Source organism: Mastigoproctus giganteus, chromosome 1 (assembly GCF_048544385.1).
Source record: "Mastigoproctus giganteus isolate SK-2022 chromosome 1, ASM4854438v1, whole genome shotgun sequence".
Taxonomy (NCBI): Eukaryota; Metazoa; Arthropoda; class Arachnida; order Uropygi; family Thelyphonidae; genus Mastigoproctus; species Mastigoproctus giganteus.
Genome location: NC_143575.1, coordinates 78,131,392 through 78,154,414, shown reverse-complemented (window position 1 = coordinate 78,154,414; position 23,023 = coordinate 78,131,392). Strand labels below are relative to the sequence as shown.

The following is a 23,023-nucleotide window of genomic DNA, read 5'->3' as shown; positions in this document are numbered from 1 at the left end:
CCCTGACCTTTCCGCATCCTCCGTATTTGGTGGTGACACGGCTCGAACCCCGGTCTAATCAAGAAGCGTGTGTTACGCACTGCTGCTCCTTCCCACCTGGCTATGGAGGCACCCCCCCCCCCATATGGAGTAATTTGCATTTGTCAATGTTAAACTTCAGTTTTTTTTTTTTTTTTTTTTTTATGAAAACCCAAACATGAGAGGTATTAGAACCTATAGTACTTAGTACCATGCTTGGGTTGGAGGTTGAGAAGATGAAAGAAGATATTTGTTGACATTAGACTTGAACTTCTATAGACTGTAATTTTCAGGAAAGACATATGAAGGAAGGTTGTTCCAGAAAATGGCAGTTGAATGAATAAACGAGGAAGATGAAAAGTTGGTTCTGTGAGTTTGAAGTTGAACAGTAAAATGGATGATGGCTGGTGGTGGAACTTGTTCGGACTGTTTTGAAAGAGAGAGAAGGAATTATAGAAGCCAATTCAGAAGAACAGTGCCAATGGAAGTATCTGTAGAAGAGGCATGCAGCAGAAACAGTACGTCTACGAGACAGTGAGTGGACAGACTCTGTTAATGATGAATCATTAATTAACCTAACTGCCCTCTTCTGAATGGAATCAAGAAGCCTGAGAGATGTTTTGGAGGCCCCACCCCAGATGTGGGAACAATATTTCATGATAGGGCAGATTTGTGATTCGTACAGAGTGAACAGCTGTTTGGAAGAAAAGTAATGCCGATAGCGAAAGAGAACCAAGTTTTTTAGATGCTGAGGAAGCAATATTTGTAATGTGCTTGTGCCAAGAGAGTTTAGAAGTCGGGGTAATCCCCAAAAGAGATATATCATTTTGCCTAGAAATCGGAATGTCACCAAAGATAAGCATAGGAACAGAAAAATCCTTTTTGTGAGATGTAAGGCAAGACTGATTTTTAGAAGGATTGAAATTAACTAAGTTGTCTTTGCCCCACTGGAGAATTACCTGAAGATCGGCATTTAAGGAATTGGTAGCAGATATTTGAGAAGTTGAAGCTGATTGAGCAGGGCACGGTTTTTCAAAATGGTAAGTGGAATGCAATGTGCTATCATTTTAAAAATTACAGATAGGATTTCCAGTCAATGGAAGAAGGTCATTAATATAGAAGAGAAAAAGAGTGGGGGAAAGAACTGAACCTTGGGGGACACCAGCATTAGTGGAGAAGTTAGAAGACAGAGAGCCAGCTACCATCACCCTCAGTGAGCGATCCGAGAGAAAACTGGATTAGCAAAAAAAAAAAAAAAAAAAAAAAAAAAACAGTTGGGAAACCTAAGATGGAAGCTTCTTTTGAAGACCTTTATGCCAGACACGATCGAAAGCCTTTGAGATGTCAAGAGCAACTGCTTGTGTTTCACCAAACTTTTCAATTGAATTTGTCCATAAATGGGTATCATAAGCCAGAATATCATCAGTGGTAAAACATCTCCCACAAAACAGAAGGTTTCTAGGTAATTTAAGAGTTGGTGGTTAATTGATTTCACCATTACTTTAGAAAGAGTAGAAGTAATTGCAATGAGACGATAATTGGATGGGGGGGGGGGATTTGTCACTCTTTTTTGGGAACTGGTTGGATATGAGCAAATTTCCAAGCAGAAGGAAAAACATCTTTGGAATAAGAAAGCGAAAAAAGGCGGTAAAGGAGGAGTAAGTTCAGGAGCACGTTTTGAGAACAAGTGAAGAAATACCATCAGGACCTGAAGCTTTCTTAGCATCGAGATTCGTCAAAATCCTTCTGACATCTTTATAACGGAAGACCACAGGTGGCATTGAATGGAGCATGTTGGGAATAGTGGGAGATGTTTTACCAAGATCATTAATACATGAGATGGAAGAAAAATGGGATGCTAGGAGGTCAGCTTTATCCTTGGCTGAAGTCACAACAGAACCATCTGGTTTGGACAGAGGTGAGAGCAAAGATGGGCAAAAGTTGTGGCCAATAGCTTTGGCAAGAGACCCGAATGCTCGGCTACCAGTAGGGCAAAAAGCAAGTTTTCTACTCTTAGCCTGTTCGAAATTTAGTTTGCACTGATTAATAACTGCTTTAAAATTGCTGCAAGCTTTGGTGTAGGCAGAAAATGAAACTGAAGAATTAGAAACAAGCCAATTATGATATGCAACGTTCTTCTCTTGAACAGCCTTAGCACATTTGTTGCAAAACCAAGGTTTAGATAAAGGACAAGATTTGACAGTGGAGTGTGGAATAAAGGATTCCATTCCTACAAGAATAATTCCACTGACACGATCTGAGCAAATGTTGACATCAGAAGTTTTGAAACAGTAATCCGACCAAGGAAAAGAAATCTCACAGGTCATCCCATTTTGCATTCTTGTAATGCCAAACAATACAAGGTTGGGAATAGCCGTGAGATAAAGACTCCATTGGAGAAGAGACAATCAACAAGTTGTGATCTGAGGTGCCTAAAGGATCACTCACTTTGACTGTGTACATAGAAGGGTCATTTGTGAGAAAAAGATCAAGCACGTTGGCTGTATGGTTAGGATTGTCCGGTATTCTTGTAGGTAAATGAATAATCTGTGCAAGGTCATTAGTAATTGCAAAAACCTGAGCATCTTGACCAGCTGGGTCGGTGTGACTAGAAAACGGAAGTCAGCTGGAATTGTGAATATCAAAATCACCGAGGAAAATTACCTCACTGTTTGGAAAGTTGGAGTGGAGAAAATCAAGTTGCAAAGAGAGGAAGTCAAAGAGCTTCCCACCCAACCCTTCCATATCTCTTCCAACATGCATTATGATGGATGACTTTTGAGGTTGTGACGAATCATGGCGAGATCCAATCTATTATTACATTTCGAGGGTACAGCTTTAAAATGATGTTTGCAGGCTGGCCGCTAGTTAATACACCGGACTGAATCTATTGGTAACTCTTTAGGAGGCTTCTGGATCAGCTAGTGTATAATCTTGCTACCTCTACTCTGCCAGATAGTGACTGGAGGGAGTCCAAGTAGTGTGTATGCGAGGGCCATTGTCAAGGCCACGTTATGTCGAGGATCTGGGTATATTCTTACCATGTGTATGCCTCATTACTTCATACAGCATGTCCCTCCCACTTTTTCTTACTATTGAATACACCAAGAATTGTCAAACAAATAGAGTAAGCCTATCTGCGAAAAGATCTAAACCTCCCAAACACTTCCTAGTTCATTTCACAAATATACGTGGTCTCAATTCTAATCTCAACGATGTCCATTTCCACTTGCAGTCTGCCAAATCCCATGTACTTTTTCTCATAGAATCTCAGTTATCGGTTGATTCAAATACTGCTCATCTCAGTTGCCCAAATTATTTGCTGTATGATTCCTTTCGCCTCAAATGTGGTACTTGTGCATATGTCCGTTCCTATATTCCCTGACAGAGACTTGGTAATTTGGAATCTCCTCTCTTCGATCTTCTCTGGCTTAAAATCTCTCTACTTCATTGTGTCAGATTCATCTGCTGTCTTTATCGTTCTCCCAACTCCAATAATCACTTGGAGCTCTTTGACTTCCTGTCTTTGCAACTTGACTATCTCCAGTCCCACTTTCCTAACAGTGAGGTAATTTTCCTTGGTGATTTTAATGTTCACAACTCCAGCTGGCTTCCGTTTTCTAGTCACACTGACCCAGCTGGTCGAGATGCTGAGGCTTTTGCAATTACTAATAACCTTGCACAGATTGTACATTTACCTACAAGAATACCAGACAATCTTAACCATACAGCCAACACGCTTGATCTTTTTCTCACAAACAACCTTTCTAAGTACGTGGTCGAAGTGAGTGGTCCTTTGGGTACCTCAGTTTACAACTTGGTGATTGTCTCTTCACCAATGCAGCCTTTATCTCACGTCTTTTCCCATCCTTGTATTGTTTGGCATTACAAGAATGCAAAATGGGATGAGGTGCAAGATTTGTTTTATTCTGCAAGGTTTATTTTGAATTTAGATAGTGCGATTTTGAAAGTAATTAATACCTCGTGTCCTTAGATTTAGCATTCGTAACTTGCGGCTATTGTTATACGTACAACGTATACCCTGAACTAGATAGCATAAGGTTTAACTGAAAACTGGATAGCGAGTATAGTAGTATAAATTAATCAGTAAAATTTACTAATCTTATTAAATTTCATTGTCAATTAAATTGTACTTTTTTAACTAAATACATATAATGACAGTTTTTACAAACGTAAACATTATAAATTAATACATATAACTTGACAGGAGAAAAGAAAATCATATAACATATACTCGGAGGTAATATTAAATTCTGAAATACACATATATAGTGTTATAACTGCATTGGGATATTAGTTTAGGGTTATACTTTGTATTGGAATTTTATTTGAAATTGAATAGAAATCATAATTCAGACCAGAGCAGCAAAGCAAAAGGCTCAAACTAATGAGAGTGCTGTGGCTCAGGGGAGAACTGAGGGGGCCGGGGTACAGTTATCCTCTGAATCACAGCCTTTTAAAATGCATTGCTTGTTTGATGTTAGTTGAGCGATCAGAAATGGGACATGATATTGCCAAGGGGATGTCTTTGTGTGCGTGCGATGTAAGGAGTGTGAGGAAATCAGGTGCCAACTCAGCATTGTTACGGGCCTATATGAGAGCGTAAAGGATAGGGTGGATGCCCTCGAATGATTTAAATTGAGGGCCCATCAAGCTCTTAGCTGCCCACATTAATGCCAAAGCTTTCACTTGGCATTGATTCTCAATCCCATCATGCAACACAGCGGCAACCCCCCAAGGCAGAATGCGCTGGTGCCAAAGGAACTAGTTGTTGTTGGTGGCTCTATTGTCAGGGAAACGGGGAACATATTGTGCCAAAAGGATAGATGGAACAGGACCAGGGTATGTCTGCCAGGGGGCTAAGGTTGATGATGTTGTAGAGCAGATATCATCTTTTAAGGGCACAAAAGGTGATATCGTTGTACCCATTGGCTCTAGTGATATTGAGAGTAGGAGACTGGCGGAATTACTTAACAGTAATTCCGCCAGTCTTCAACAGGTCAATATTGAAAAAAAGATTTCACAGATTTCAACAGGTCAATGTTGAAAAAAAAGCCGTGAGTTGGAGGGTTGAATTTGAAAGTGTCTGCATTGTGCCCAGACACGATAGGAGGGAGTATATGATGAGAGCCTTGTTGGTCAATTTGGCTCTGGAGAGATGGTGCAAGGATCAAGGGGTAGAATTTTTCTCAGTCTGGTCTGTGCTTGTTAACAGGAGAGACTGCTTCTACAGGGATGGGATACACTTAAATAGAAAGGGTGCAATCTATTTGCATTCTATCTACTTGCCTTCTATTTTTATACTTTTTTTTTCTTTTCTTATAGTTTATAATAATTTTTTCCTTCCCTGTTAGGATATATATATATATATATATATATATATATATATATATTTTTTTTTTTTTTTTTTTCTCCACTCACACACCATGGGGGGGGGTTGCAATGGTGTGTAATGTAATTTAAATCTGATGCTTAATAATTAAGCTAAATAAGAAAGAATATAAAATAATAAAACTGGGCTTTGTGTGAACTTAACATTTATGGTTTGTGTTCTTTTTCTCACACACTTACACTCTCATTCATTCTTCTGGCTTTCATTTCATTTGTTCGACTCGTGCTTTCTGCACTGCACTCTCTCGGCACGTCAACTTACTATTATTCTTCAGTTGTGGTGCAGGCCTAGCTGCAAGTTTTTTGCAGCCGGGAAGAATGCAGTCATAGTGTTGTTAGTAAATTTTTTAGTAAAAAGTGGAAGAGCAAATGTTAGTGCATTTGCTCTTCCACTCATTTCCATTCACCATAACACTCATTCACTCTCTTTCCCTCATGCTGGGTCCATCTTTCTTTTACCAGAACTTACATTTATTCCCTTTTAGCATAATCACTAATTCACCCTTTCACTAAGTGACCAGCCTATTCATTCTGTCTTTCATTCTATATTGTATCCCATTGCTACCAGCTTACTGATATTTTTCAGCTAATCTGCTTCCCTGGCTGTCTGTACATCTCCCCCCCCCCTCCACATGGTTACTTATTTGGTGTGGGGCCACAGGTTCCTACACATGGCAGGGTTGTCCTGGGGGGGGGGGGGGGTACCCAGGTCAATCCGGTTTTGTCATGTCAAGGTGCAGAATACTGCTGTCCTGACAGTCATTAGGTCATTGTCTCGGCGTGGTGGGAGATGTGGGCAATTTTAACTATTGATTATTATTTAATTGCTGGGGGGCTGAATTGCTATATTGATAGTTCTGCGCATTTTGAATACTTTCTGTGTGAAGGTTGTAAGGGCTTTTTAATTTTCCTCATTCTATAATGAATATATGTTCTTCCTTCTCCCCTTGGAAGGGGGCCAATCTGTGCTATTAGCTGGGTTCTGGGGATGTCATAAATTAAACATTCATATAGAATGTGTGCCCAGGGTTCTACACTGACAGTGGTAGAGAGTGAAAAGGACCTGGGGTAATTGTGCAGGCAGATATGAAGTTTTCTGAGCAGTGCATATGGGCTGCAAGAGTAGCTCAATGGGTGTCTTGTCAATGATATACAGGAATTTTTCTAGCAGGGATAAGGAGGTGATTATCCCCTTGTATAAGGCAATAATTAGGTTACACCTTGAGTACTGTATACAGGATCTGGAGGCTTCATTTTAAGAAGGATGTAGAGCTGTTGGAATGTGTACCGAGAAGGGCAACAAGATTAGTGAATGGAACAAAGGGTTGCTCTTATGAAGAAAGGCTTAAGTTTTGCAAATTACAGTATCTGGAGACTAGGCACCCACAAGGTGATCTGATTGAGGTGTATAAAGCCTTGAGTGCTTTGAGCATGCTCAATGCTAATGGGATTCTTCCACTTGCTTAGAATAATTGCCTGAGAGGGCATAAATTCAAATTGAGGAAAGACAGTTGGATAGATGTGTGGAAGTTTGCCTTTAGCTAGCAGGTGGTTGATTGCTGGAACAAACTTCCATCTGTTGTTGTAGAAGTTGATAGCTTAAACAGATTCAAGGCAGAACCCGGCAAACATTTGGAGCTAATGAATGGGTGGAGTGAGAAGGGTGTACGTGGGTGTGTTTTTTTTTTTTTTTGGCTGATGCTATATAAGCTTGCTTTCTTGCATCATGTGTCCTTGCTAATGCTAATTTTGTTGGCCCTCTTGTTGCTTTGTGACTGCTTCACATTGTCGTGGCATTAACTGGATAAGGTTCTGAATATATTTCTGGGAAATCCCACAGTATTAAACATGGATTTATGTCTCCTTTATTTCTCTGAGTGTTTTTGGTTTCTTTTGCATTACTGCAACATAAGTTTTATTTCAACAATTTTCAGTTGGATTGAGATCTGAACTGTTCCTGGTCCATGTTATTATACAAATTGATTTATCCCTCAATCGACTCCAATTCATTTAGGCTATATCATCGATGAGGTTCAATCCTCATCCTGTCCTGTCCCGGGTACAGCAGAAGCTGCACTTTTTTGCAATTTGAATTTGATGTTTGTTCCCCGGCTACATTGGGGTATTAGGAAATGATTTGGCAGCCAAATCAGTGACCCTTTTTGACTCTTGCCTGTTAGCCCCCTGTATAGACTACAGGCAATTAGTACATAAGGAACTGGTATCCCATTGGCAATACTCATGGCATAGGCAGGCAGCAAACAAGAAGTTATGTGAGATCATCATCATGAACTTGGTCCGACTTAGGTCTTTTAAGACCTGTTCTGTTGTAGCTCTGGAGATGTTCTTGATCTTGCCATTGTTGTCTTGGTCAACCCACATCTCTCTTGCCTGTAGGTTTGGCAGAGATGGGGGAACCCCTGGTGCCGTTTGACACTAACCACCCTACACTTGCCTTTAGTTTTGTAGTTAAAGGTTAATTTTGGGATCTGGTCTAGGTTTATTCTTTCTATGTGGCTGATCCATTTTTTTCTCATATCATTTTATTATTTAATTTGAGTATGTGTTGCTTGTGCCCTATGATGTTAAATAATTTTAGAAGTGCATTTTTTAATAAGGTGCCACCATATTTAAATAGTTCTACATTCAAATTGTCTATGCGTGTCCTTTTTTTGATTTTCGTAATATTAACTCTGGTTCTTCCATTGTTATATTTTCTTCATCTTTGGTTACCACAGATTCATCTTCCAATTCCTTTGTGTCAGAGTTATACCATAGTTTGGAATAGTGTTGCTTCCATTCTGCTTGAGAGATCGAGTTGGTTTTTGTTTGATCATTTGTATCTAGTTGTAATTTCTTAAAAATTTTGGAACCTCCTCTCTGTGGGCCGTGATATCATGTTTTAATGATTTAACAAATTTATCCCAGTCATCTCGTCGGACTCTTCTGGTTGGTTTTCTAATTTCTGCTTTAAGCTTTTTATATTTTATGTGTAGATGTACGTCTTTAGTTTGTAGGAACAGTTTATAGCCCTTTTTTTTTTTTTTTTTTCTCATTGCTTGTTTGTTTCAATTCTTCATTCCAAGTTCTTAGCCTGTTTATATTTTTTATAGGTTTATATCCAAGACTTTCTTCAGCAGCACCCAGAATTTATTTTTTCATATTTGACCAGATTTCCTCAACATTATCACTCTCTCATCTGATTTGAGTTTATCTTTCAATCGACTTTCATACAGCAATTTAGTGCTTTCATTTTCCAACAAATGTATTTTTAATTTCTTAGTACAGGTCGACCATCACTAATCCGGTTCCATCGCTAATTTGGACATAATTTCACAGAACGTAATTTCAAATTTCCCCAGTCGGCACACCGACCTGTCGCTACTGTTTTGGTAGCATTTGTTGACCATACCAACAAAGAAACGATATTTCTTTGTTGGTATGAAAAGCCCAGTAGCCTCCAAGATTAATTCTTAGAATGCTTCCCATGTTGAACCTGCTGTTGTACACACTTGTACAAACTTGCGGAAAAACACAATACAATATGATGGATAATACAGTGCGCTAACGAACTTGTTTTCACAAAATCTCTAACAATACGACAAACTTATTGAAACATTTGAGAGTTTATTTTATTGCAATTAGTTTTATTGCAGTGCTTGCAATAAGCTAATTACAAACGACCTTCATATGTATTCCGTAATAGCGTCACACGTATGTGGCTGACACGGCTTTTCAAGAAATAAAGTAACCTACTGGGCCACGTATATGCGACACAAAAAAATTCTCTTTTTTTGATATTTTAAGCGAAAAAATGACAACACTGACATTACAAAATTTATTTTAGAATTACTAATCAAATTATTTGCTAAATACTTTTTGGCCCCTGGGGAATTTTTTTCTTAAACTAACCTGGCAGTCAACATGTAGGATGAGGTGGGATGAGGTGGTTAGCTGTTGGATAAACTGTATGTGCTAATCTAACCACCAGTGATCCGGCAAACTCACTAATCCGGCACCCCCCACAGGTTCCATAGACAATCATCCTACGTGTAGAAATTGTGACACTGTTTAACAGCCTGTCATATTTTAATCGAATGTGTGTGTTTTAATAATGATCATCATTTGTGTTTTACCTATCTGTCTGAGCCTTATACACTCACAATCTTTATTGGACAATGTGTCAGATTTATTTTATTTTTTACAACATATTAATTTATAACATTTTATTTAGAATGTTTTATTTTTTTATGTTTTATAACTGTTTTATATCATATACACTTTTACAATAATTTATTAAATAATTATAATATTTTACTTTTATGTATTTTTAAATCCTTGCCTTGCCGCATTATAGCCTCAGAAAACCCCGAAACAAACAAACAAATATCCCTCAACCATTTTTGCATCTATGGACAGTAAAGACAGCAGAAAAAATTACATTTATTTAATCAAAGCTAGATGTTTCATAAATTTAAAACTTTTGCTAATTTCGTAAAGTAGTATTTACGGTTTTGGCTCTATGATATGGAACAGAGTCATTCTTAAAAATGCATTTGGCAACATTCCCATAGTGATTTCTAATTGTGGGAAGTAATTTTGTCTCCAGTCCTGGTACACCTCAGCATTCACTGTACCCTTCACAAATTCGAGATAACTAACTCCTCCATGTGAAATGTACCCCTATATTATTTGGGATGCAAATGTTTGACTGTGGAACCAGCACAGTCAGGATGAAATTCTTCTCTTCATCTAACAGTCTGCTGGCCATCCAAATCATGCAAGTTGAAATTTTATTCATCAGAAAAAATAGCACATTTTCACTGATGCCTAGACCAATTAGCATGCTCTTTTGTTCACGTTAGACACTGGGCTTTCATTTTTTATGTCAAAAGTGTTTTAAAAACAAACACAAAACAAAAGTGTTTTATGTCAATTTTTTTTTTTTTTTTTTCTTGGGAAACTTACTGCTAATTGCAATGAGAAAAGGCATTTACATACTGCAGCAGGACTTGCCTTTACTCCTGTATCTTTTTCCCTTGCTGTTTTAAGATCTGCCAGCGAGGAGTGTTCGAGACACAGAGATGGACCAGAAATTTGTCCTGCACTGTAGAGGATATTTGTAAATATCCACTTTCTTTCTTTCTGTTTGAATTACCTGTTTCTGATAATTTTCTTAATAATTGTTGCACTGTTGACTGATTACAGTGAATCTTTTAGCTATTTTATTCATAGTATGTTCCTCTGCATTCAGTGCAGCAGCAGCAGCAGCACTTTTCCTATGTGGTGTTAATTGTGAAAATTTGGACATTGCAATAGCATATGCACTGTATTTACACTGCCACAAGTGTGATGCAATCATGTACGGAGATGGATGATACAACAGCGTAATGCTATTAGAAAACATATATGATATATTGTCAAATTTCACAGAAATTCAATGAATTTTGCTAGGAATTTTTTTGAATACCAATATTTAAGCTTCTTTAGCATTACAGGATTGCTATGTAGAGATAACAGTCATAATTTCTGAATGTGTTGCACACTTTCTATTTTGGTTTTTGTCACTGCTCAGATCCATATGCTTTATCTTTTTCCTTTTAAATTGGCTAGATGATTATTATTTGTACAGCACATTAGAGAAAATACTAGGGGTAAGAATATTCTAGACCCTGATCATTACTCAATAATCGGTGCCTCCGTAGCCAGGTGGGCAGGAGCAGCAGTGCGTAGCACACGCTTCTTGATTAGACTGGGGTTCGAGCCCGTGACCACCAAATACGGAGGATGCGGAAAGGTCAGGGAATGACCACCGCATATCCCCGGCGCAATATGGCCTTAGTTGCTAATGCTCCTAAAAACCAAATAACAAACAACTCAATAATCAGATGACAACATGGAGCTCATAGTACAGGAACTACTGGCAGGTACTGATTATGCAGTCAGTTGCAAGATGAAGAGAGATATTGCAGTAGTTAAAGGTAAATGCAAAAGTTTTTAATTTCAAGAAAGGGGACTATGACAGTTTAAGATGCAACATGATGTCTATCAATTAAGCAGATTGCAGAGGAAGAGGGAATACAATAGATTATGGAACACTTTAAAGCAGTAATCACAAAGCTATATATGCACATACCGGGTAGTTATAAAATAAGTTTCCCTATTCAGGAGACCTTAGTATCAAAACGGTTAGAGTTAGTGCTGTGAAAATCGGTGGATATGTCATTTAGGGTATGGGGAAGTGATTTATTTGTAGAAGAAAAAAAATTAGTTCAATTTTCTGCTACCAGGGGAAAACGGTGCTGCACATATGTAAAAGTTGTCATTTACTTCAAGCATGCTGCTTATGCAAATGACATCCTGTTAGATAAAAGCAGAAAGGCCTACGCCACCGTCAGTAACCATTATGGCTCTTACAAAAAAGGAACGTGCTCTTTTAGGGAAACTGTTCTACCAGAATAATAGTAACGCTAATGCAGCACTACGTGAATGTCGGAAACTTAAAGGTTTGCGTAAAAGACCTTTGACATTAGTGGAGCTTTGTAAACTAATAAAGAAATTTGAAACGACCAGGGAGTTAGGTGCAATTCCAGGCAGGGGACGATGAAATATCGGAATGGAAGTAGTGCATGAAGTGGTGGTTGCAATTGCCTTCAGGTCAGAATGTGAAACACTACCAGTCAGTAGTGCCAGATGTGTGTCTAGAGACTTGAACCTTCCTTGGTTTACTGTACGTAAAGTGCTTTGAATAATTTTATGCTGGTTCCCATACAAGATTCACGTAGTGCAAGGACTAAAGGCTTGTGATCAGCAACAACGAATAGACTTTGCTCTACGATTTCTGGCTCGTATGGAACTTGATGATACATGGGCTCGAATGATCTTGTTATCTGATGAGGCACATTTCACTCTTTATAGGGCTGTAAATGCACAAAACTGCCAAATATGGGGAAATTCTCATCCATCTGCTGTGCATGAAAGACCACTACAAAGTCCATATGTTAGAGTATCGTGTGGATTCACAGCAGAGTTTATAATCAGACCATTTTTCTTTGAAGAGTGTACACCTCATGGCCCCTTCAGGTGTACAGTAACTAGTGCATGGTACTGCGCTCTTCTAAGAGATCACATTCCCGCTCTGCAACAAAGGCAACTTGGAGACCGTAGTGTTCGTGCAAGATGGTGCCTTCCCCCACATTGATCGACAAGTGAAGAAACTGCTCCGTTCAACATTCGGAAATTATACCATCATTTCTAGAGACTTTCCGCAGTTCTGGCCATCCCGATCACAGATCTCAATCCCTGTGATTTCTGGTTATGGGGATACCGGAAAGACAGAGTTTACCGTGGGGCATACAGACGCTTGACGATTTGAAAGCAAGCATTAAACAGCGTGTAGCCTCCTCAATGAGATGCTACCCGAAACTGTGTTGTATGCAGTTCCCTGTTTTCAGAATGTCATCTCAAGTGAAGGAAAGCACATAGAACAATATCTGTAGATTTCTAAGTTCTGATATTAAAATCTAATCCTAAGTTAAGTATTCCATCTCATGTTTACAATGCCAATTTCATCCCCTGGTGGCGGAAATTTGAAATATTTTTTACTTCTATAAATTGCTTCCCCATACCCTAAATGACATACCCACATACCTTTTTGCAGCGCTATCTCTAACCGTTTTGACAATACAGTCTCCTGAATAGGGAAACTTTATTTTATAACCACTCGGTATATATACCGTGAATCAAAGTGGTAACATAATTAACAAGGTAGAATATGTAGAAATGTGCAAGACCATTTTATTTGAATTTTATTCAGATCTTTATAAGGATAAAGGACAACTGGATCCAACACTAGATACAGAAGCTGCATCTGGTGTTTGTGTAGAAGTAGAAGAAGCTCTAAAATCAATAAAAAATGGCAAAACAGCAAGACCCGATAAAGTCACTGTTGAAATATTGGAAGCTGGAGACCAGACCGTTTTTAAAATGCTTACTGTACCTGTAGCATGTAAAAATGTAGAAGCCATCCTGCTGCACAAAAAAGGTGACAAGGCAGTTTTAAAAAACTACTGAACAATAAGTCTATTGCCATTTGTCTACAAGATTTTTACAAGGATACTTTCAAGAAAAATAGGCACAATACTTAATGTGTCACAACCTAAAGAACAAGCAGATTTGAGAAGCAGCTTCATTAGTGGATCACATCCAAACAGTGCTGCAAGTTATAGAGTGGCACAATGAATACAACCTTCCATTATGTATAGCCTTCATTGACTATGAAAAAGCATTCAACAGAGTCACAAAACAAACAATAATTAATTCCCTAATCAACCAAGGCATAGGCAGAGCTTGTGTCAATATTTTCCAATCAGTATATGAAAAGGCGATTGCTCACTTGACCTAAACCACAAGGACTAGGAATCAGTTATTACTAAGCTAACCAAAGATGCATCTAAATTGCAGAATGTATGGATCGACAATGATAAAGTTCATATCAACATAGAAAAAGAAATCCCACAAGGAGAGACAAAATCTCCCCAAAACTGTTTTCTGCCTGTTTAGAAGAAATTTTTTCTAGGTAAATTAGGATAATAAAGGATAAAGGACTCAAGATAAATGTAAATTATCTGAATCACTTACAATTTGCAGATCATATCATTCTCTTTGCTAATGATTTGAAAGAATGGCAGCAAAACATTGAACTGCAGCATGAAAACAAAAAGTTTGGTTTAAAGAAGATTGTCAAAAAAAACACAGGTTATGTCCAACAAATTTACCAGACCAAAGAAAATCATGGACGATGGACAAGAAACTTCAGCAGATGGAAATTGATTGGCACATAAAATTGCAATGGCAAACATTTGGAAAGCTTAATATAGTCTTCTAGACAAACTTGCCACTCTCTCTCAAATGAAAAGTTTTTGATCAATGAATCCTCCTCCTCCTCCCTGTCCTAACTTATGATTGAAACATGGACATTGAATGTTAAAGCTTTACAAAAACTGAGGCTCACACAGAGAGGTATGGAGTGCTGAATTTTGAACATAACCAAATGAGACCAAAAAAATATGTGCACGAGTTTGCCAACAAATTAAGATCTGTGACCATTGAAATAGCAAAGCACTTAAAATGGAAACGGACAGGTCACATATCAAGAACTGACGACAGATGGACTAAACAGATTTTGGAATGGATACCTCTTGACATTAAACTCCCAAGAAAAAGACCAAAGATTAGGTGGATCAATGAAATTTTCTGATGTATGGCAAAAGAAAGCACCAGTTGCTGGAAATATATTGAGGAGGCCTTCATCCTACAGTGGATCAACAATGGTTGAAGATGATGATGGCACCATTAAGCAAATATAGCATGAGGAGGATGCCAAGGTGGACAAATGTGGAGCTGGCCAGTCTAATAGAATGAAAAAGATGGTTTGGGAAAGTTTCAGAGTGGTGAAAAGTATTGAAGCCTATAACAGCTACAAGTTGATCACAGAAAAGTTAGGTTAGCCAAGGTTGAGTATCAGAAAACACTGGCTATAAGAGAGTTAAGAATGGGGATAAGGGTTTTTTGTATGTGAATACAACAAAAGGAAAGCAAATTAGATCAGACCCTTGTGTGGGAGAGTCTTAGATAACCCATTAATGTTGCTGATGAATAGATACTTCACATCCATCTTTACTAATGAAAACCTTTCATAGTGATGAGTGGCTGTGTGAGAGGGGCTGAAACATGAAATCAGCGATTTTGAAATTTACAGGTGATTGTTTATTAGAAAAACTTGAGCACCCAAAGGCAAGTAAGACTCCTGAAGTTGAAGACATATATCCATTAATTTTGAAGAAAAGATTCCTTTGGATTAGATATGTGCCAGTATATCGCCAGTACATATAGGAAGTTCTAAGACTGAAGTTAGTAACTAAAATCAAGTTAGTCTGTCTTCAGTGGTAGAGAAAATCTTGGAGGAAATGATTGAGTGCAATCCAGGACATTTAGGCAGGAATGGAATTCTGAAGTACACACAGCATGGTTTTGTTAAGGGAAAATAGCTAACCTGGTTAGCTATTTTGCTGATTCATATGCTTAATTAATTAAAGGAAAGCCCAGTTATTCAAGAGCTTGAAATAGGGAATAATTTCAACACAGGTTATTTGGATTTTGGCAAGGCATTTGACTCATTCCCTCGCGAGAGGTTATTGATAAGCTGGAACTTGTTGGGATTACTGGCTTGATTCTAAGATGGATCACAGGTTGGCTGCAAGGCAGAAGGTTGTGATTAATGGATATGCTTCAGATTAGTGTAACATAAGAAGTGGGGATCAAAATTTGCAGGTGATATAAAGATTGGGAGAGTCGTTAATGACCAGTGCCAAGCAGCACTTCTTCAGGATGACTTGAACTTCAAGGATGGTCAGAAAAGTGGCAGCTGTGTTTTAATGCAGCAAAATGCAAGATCTTATAATTGGCGAATAGTGACCCCAAAATAACTAATCACTTGGTGTAGATGAATTAAACTGTAGAGGAAAGGATCTAGGATGTATTATATGGCTGGATATTGCATTCTCTGAGCAGTTTAAACAGGCACCCTTGAAAGCCTATTGATGATTTATTAAACAGTAGCCTATAGAGATAGTCAGGGCCACTCAGAAGTGCGGGGAATGCGTGATCAACACGCTGGCAGAAAATGGCAAAGGCGAAAAATACCGTAAAAATTGAAAACCAGTGGCATTACCTCACTTGCCCTAAACCTCAAGGACTAGGAATCAGTTATTACTATGCTAACCAAAGACACATCTAAATTGCAGAACCTATGATCCTTGCATTTGACGTTCTGAAACTGAATAGTGCATTGGAAGGAACCATTCCTGTAATTAGTGTTTATCCCGTGGTGTTCAGAGAGCGGAATAAACAATGACCAGTCAGAGTAAAGGTCTATTTCAGTCACTACAAAGCATGAAATTTCGTTAAATTTATGGTTTTGAGGTTAATTTGCCATTTTCACAACAACATTCTACCCTTGTCAATTGCTTTGTTTCTATACAGTTAACAAGACCCAGACTTTTTCGCTGTCAATGAATAATACATTTTATAACCTTTTTATGTGTATCTGTTCTGTTCTGTTTTCGTTTGTGGTGGGAAAATTTGTTGCAAATTTACTCGAAGGAGTAACTTGGGAAATGAGATGAGAAACAAAGCAAAAGAATTTAGTAAATCACAGATTTTCATTTCCCTTTATTGGCAAAGAAAGAAAATTCTGTGCTGTTATCAAGCATCATGTACAATTATTCTACATTTTCAAGTTTCTCAGAGCAAGAAAAACACTGTCAACCAGCACGATTGCAATTTTTCCAACTTGTGATAAAAAGGCTGAAGATTTAAGCAAGTATATTTATTATTCCAGTTTTCATTAGTTTATTTTACATGATGGACCATTCACAAATTATGAATGATCCATGATGTCGGCGATCATCAAACATTGCCCAGTTTGTGATACTACTATATGTTACTCATTGCTGTAAATTTTGTTTATTGTGATTTTTTTTTACTATTCTTTTAATTTTGTTACAATTTGACAGAACTACTGTATTTGTAATTTTATTACTATGATGTCAGTAAATTTTTATTTTAAATAATAATAAAGTAAGTAGACAGTTGTTAGTAGAAATCAATCCTTTTTAAGGTCATCAAATTTGATAGGATATTATGATGTGGTTACAAAGGAACTGGATGGAAAAAATAATTTTGATATCATATACTTGGATTTCAGGAAAGCTTTTGACACCGTTGCGCTTGGTAGACTACTGTACAAATTGGAGCAGAATGGTATTAAGGGTAAGTTGCTACAATGGATAAAAGAATGGTTGAGTGGGATAAGACAGAGGGCGGTAATCAATGGGTGCTGCTATTCATGGACTAATATTTTTAATGGAGTCCCACAGGGTTCGTTGTTGGCTCCACTGTTGTTTTGTATATTCATCAATGATATTGATGAAGGTATATTAGGCCTAGTGTTGAAGTTTGCAGATGATACAAAGGTTGGCAGGGTTGTTAATGACAGTAATGGCAGTGTGCTACTGCAACAGGATCTAGAAAATTTGGTTAGATGGGCTGAGAAGTGGCAACTGAAGTTTAACATTGATAAATGCAAAGTGCTGCATATGCATAGAAGTAAACCTAGAGAAATGTACCAACTGTGTGGTACTACACTTAAGGTGGTAGAAAATGAAAAAGACCTGGGAGTAATTGTGCAGTCAGATATGAAGTTTTCTGAGCAATGGAGACAGGCTGTCAGGGCAGGTCATGGGGGTTTTGTCAATGATATACAGGAATTTTGCTAGCAGGGAAAAGGAGGTGATTGTCCCTCTGTATAAGGCAATGGTCAGGCCACACCTTGAGTACTGCGTACAGGTCTGGAGGCCTGATTTTAGGAAGGATGTAGATTTACTTGAGCGTGTACAGAGAAGGGCAACAAAATTAGTGAGGGGAATGAAGGGATCCTCTTATCAAGAGAGGCTTAAGTTCTGCAGATTGCAGTGGCTGGAGACTAGGCACCTGCGCGGTGATCTGATTGAGGTGTATAAGGCCTTGAATGGGTTCAGCATGCTGAATTCTGATGGGATTCTTCCATGTGTTCAGATTTCGAACCTAAGGGGGCATAAATTCAAATTTAGGAAAGACAGATGTAGAATAGATATGCGGAAATTTGCCTTTAGTCAGCGGATTGTTAATTGCTGAAACAAACCTCCATCTGTATTTGTGGAAGTTGATAGGTTAAATAAATTTAAGGAGGAACTGGACAAACATTTAGAGGGAACTGTTTTGTAGATTTTTTTCCCTTTTTTTTTTTTTTTTCCCCGGCTGATGCTGCGTAAGCTCATACACTAGCTTTCTTGCATCACATTCTGCTACTGCTACTAACCTCCTTTGTGACTTGATTACAGACTAGTTTATATCTGCCATAGGCTCTTGTGTCACCTGATAATTTATATGAATCCCATACATTTTTCTTCTCTGCCATGAGCCTCTAAACCTTGAGCAGTATTTCTTAGTTGGAATGAACAGCCTCCAAAATTAAGTCCCTGAAGGCGTCCCATTTAGAATTCAACATTTGTAACATAATCAGTTGATCCCACTATACAGAATTTAAAAACAGTCTGAGACCCCTGTAGTCACCTTTACAAAACCAATAGCCCTTTCCTTTAGCCTTGATGGTAGTTACATCTTTAAGTTATTCCCACATCAGTACGTTGCGATCAGTCACCCAATGGTTCCTTTATTTTCAAATTCTTAATGCATGAGTAATCACTGCTGATAATCAGATCAAGAGTATTACTCCCTCTGGTTGCCTCTCGAACATGTTGCTGTAGAAATCAGTCATCCAGTAAATCCACAAAAGTCTTGCTAGTGTGAGAGTGACCAACCGACAAGTTCCAATCGATATCTGGAAAGTTAAAATCCTCTATTATGAGACATTCTGATTTACTGGCTCACTCTATTTCTCTGCACAATTGCTCATTATACTCATGAGATTCATTAGGCTTATAACACACACCTTCTCTCATTTTTCCTTTCCTAGTGCTTATGTCACACCAAACAGACTCAACAGTGCATTGTCCACCAACATCAATTGGATGTACTTCCTTAGATTTTGTGTTTCTTAACTAACAGCGTAACCCCTCCTTCCTTCCTGTCCCTGTCTATCCTTTCTGTACACATTGTACTCCCCAAATTCCAATTCTGCACTGCTTATGTCTGTGTGACACCATGTCTCTGATATCCCAACTATATCTGCCTTTGTCTTGACTAGCACTTCAAGCTCATCAAATTTATTAACTATACTTCTAGCATTGATGTATGTGCAAGTATACATGCACCTGTTCTTACTCTTAGTTACCCTAACACAGCCCATGTATGCTTGCACATACATCAATGCTAGAAGTATAGTTAATAAATTTGATGAGCTTGAAGTGCTAGTCAAGACAAAGGCAGATATAGTTGGGATATCAGAGACATGGTGTCACACAGACATAAGCAGTGCAGAATTGGAATTTGGGGAGTACAATGTGTACAGAAAGGATAGACAGGGACAGGAAGGAAGGAGGGGTTACGCTGTTAGTTAAGAAACACAAAATCTAAGGAAGTACATCCAATTGATGTTGGTGGACAATGCACTGTTGAGTCTGTTTGGTGTGACATAAGCACTAGGAAAGGAAAAATGAGAGAAGGTGTGTGTTATAAGCCTAATGAATCTCATGAGTATAATGAGCAATTGTGCAGAGAAATAGAGTGAGCCAGTAAATCAGAATGTCTCATAATAGAGGATTTTAACTTTCCAGATATCGACTGGAACTTGTCGGTTGGTCACTCTCACACTAGCAAGACTTTTGTGGATTTACTGGATGACTGATTTCTACAGCAACATGTTCGAGAGGCAACCAGAGTTCGAGAGGCTGCCAATTTGGCAGCCAGCTGACTTTCTATTCTGAATTTCCTAGACCAAAGTATATTTCTTTACAGCAGTTGGAAATTTTCTGTCTCCAAACAGAATCCATAGATAGCAAGTTAGTCCATCCGGGCTATCAGAAGCATTAAGTTAAACGTTATTTAACTTAAATTTAATTATATTTGGAGAACTAATATTTTTCATCCAGTAACATTTGGAGAATGGATTTTTTGAACCAAATTGAAAAGAATTGATTTTGCCCACTCACTCACTCACTCACTCACTCACTCACACACACACACACACACACACACACACACACACACACACACACACACACACACACACACACACACACACACACACCAGTTCTGTTTCTATGTGAAGCCACCTACTAATGCTATTAGTGCTCCTTGGTTGAGAATCTGACAAATGCACAAGGAAGCTTGAAATATAACAAGCTATTCCAGGTCATTCTTGGCATTTTAATAATTGAGTGTCATAAATAATGCTGAGTGTCATAAATATTCAACTTGGTGTGGGGGGGAAACAACAACAACAAACTGAATTCCAATCTCCTTCTGGTCAGTTAAGGAAATGCTCTCAACGGCCAGCTATGAACAGCATTGCCATTGTTATAACAAAAACTTGTGACTCAACATTTCTGAAGATGTGCAAAGTGTGCTACAATATTTTCTTGAAGCGGTCATAATCAGTTGATATCTAAAAGACAATCCAAGCAGAAATCTGTAGACAGAAAACTATTAGTTGTGTTAATGCTTAAGTGCATACTGTACTAATAAACAGTCCTATGGTATTTTAATGTAAAATGTGTATTTTATGAATATCAATATGAAATGTGTTTTTTTTTTTTTTAGTGAAATTTTTAGTTTCACTGTAAAAATACAATTTAATAATTTAGTTTTTTTTTTTCATTTGGTTTTGATTTTAGGAACACATGATAGCAAGTGAAGTGGCTATATTAAGGAAAGTCAAGCATCCAAATATTGTTCAGTTACTTGGAGAGTTTGATTATGAAAATGAACTTTATCTAGTAATGGAACTTGTAAAGGTATGCTCTTTAATGAGGTGTTTTTAAACATATAGTTTGTAACCACTGTTGCATATTGGTAGTCATAATATTTACCAGTATTAAGTTATGGGGTGGGTTAAAAAATCTGGTTTCAATTTTGTAAAAATTTGGTGCCTTGTATATAAGAAAGCCCTCATGATAAAATTAAGTCAGAGTTAGTCTGCCTAACTCTGACTTAATTTTATCATGAGGGCTTATCTTAATTTTATCATTTAGTGTTCGCACACTAAACAGGAAGAGAGTGATTTGTAATATTTCTCAAACATCATTCAGTATTATGTTTTGTAAATTTATTTCTTCATTGGACAGTGCTTGTCTTTAAAGTGTGTATTGCAATAGCAAGGCAATTTGTGATAAGTGTCTCCATAAATATGAGATCAGTGCACTTAGTTTCAAACTCAGTTTTCTCAGTGCTGCTTATAGAACAAAGCCAAGCCATACTTTTGCAACTATAATAACCTCATAATGAATTTCATGGTATCCTAGATTTTGGTTTTTTTTTTTTTTTTTTTTATGAAAACCCCAAACACGAAAGGTATCAAAACCTATAGTGCTTAGTACCGTGCATGGGTTGAAGGAGAAGTATGGGGGGAAGGGGGTGCCGGAAACTTTGCTCTAGAGACTAAACATGGGTTTCACCACTTTAAGCCTCCAATAAGCAAAGTGGTGGTATTTCACCAGTTATTAAAAAATAGTGTTATGATGTTAGTTACTGAATTCAGCTCAAGAAGGATTATGCTAGTATACAGTACATATGGGGGGGGGAAAAATCCTGTTTTATTGAAAGTAGGTAAACTCAGACAAATTAGTGATGCTGATTCCAGATCTGCTGTTGATTGTACTCTATTAAATGATGCTTTTACCAAAATCAGCTAGAATCAAAATCGTGTAGAATCTTACATTTTTACTTTGTACTCTAAATATGTTCATTTTCTAAACAGTTATAGACACTTTATACAATACATTTTTTTGTGAATATGTTTGGTTACTGTGGCCTTTTCATTATTTCAGAAAAGTAATTTTTGTGAAAGTGTCAGTCAGTTTTCCATATAGGGTGATCAGTTAATCTCTCTGAAAACTGTTTTTCACATTTGCTGGATATGCAAGTATTTCAGTTCACATTTGTAATGTAAGTTTCGGTTTGTTAGTATAACTATTTTATGAAGAGCAGATAGAGACAGGCTAGAGGAATGACCTTTCACTCTTACCTTTGCTAACTGCACCAAAATTTTGAGTTGAAGTAGTCAAGGTGGCTATGTAAAAAATAAAGCTTCAAACTTATATTGTAATACAGTATACTGGATGCAAACCCAATTAGCACATTGTTGAAAATCTTGTATTTTTTTTTTCCCTTTGTTGTTATGATTATCCAAAAAAAAAAAAAAAAAAAAAAAATCAATCCACAACACAACTGATGTCTAGGTTGTGATTCCTTTCTGAGACACACTGGTGCTAATGTCCTGATGAGTTCCTAAAACTCAACAACTAAGGTATGCACACAGCAAAAAATTTTTCTTTAATCAGCTGTCTTATTTCAAATCCATCAAAAACTCTGAATTTATCAGGACTGATCTCATGAAAATTTATAAAATGGTATTGAAAACAGTGTCTACTTTACATTGATTGCATTGTCAATGCAGTTTAAATATTTCTGGACCCCAAAACAAATGAAACAACAAGATAATCATTATATATATGCTTACAGATGTAAACAAGTTCAATTGTTTGTGCTTTTATTGAAATGTGTCCAGAAAATTTTAAAATCCAGCACCTTTAATCCCTAAAGGTGGGTGTCAAATTTTAAAGAGTTTGCTGTACTTTTGCAGGATCTTGATTTTTCACATTCAAAATTGGATTTATCTTTATAACTTAGCCCCATTTTAACAAGGTGTCCTGGCTTGGGTTGCAGAAAGTTTGGTCATTTCATGTAATGTGGAAGAGGGTAGTATGTTCAGGCGTGGTGGACAAAATAAAGGGAACATGTGATATGAATTTCAGGTATGTGCTAATATGGTGTTGGGGCCACCCTTTCCTTTATTTAGTTTTTTTCTTTAAAA

General features: G+C 37.5%; 1 protein-coding gene across 1 annotated transcript in view; it reads left to right on the top strand.

Annotated features, from left to right (window-relative positions):
• LOC150090910 (serine/threonine-protein kinase DCLK1-like) overlaps window positions 1–23,023 on the top strand; it is a 482,386-nt gene that overhangs the window by 183,893 nt on the left and 275,470 nt on the right. The window contains exon 11 of the mRNA XM_090377039.1: window positions 20,826–20,945. Within this exon, the coding sequence (XP_090233165.1) occupies window positions 20,826–20,945 (120 nt within the window). The remainder of the gene's footprint in view (window positions 1–20,825; window positions 20,946–23,023) is intronic.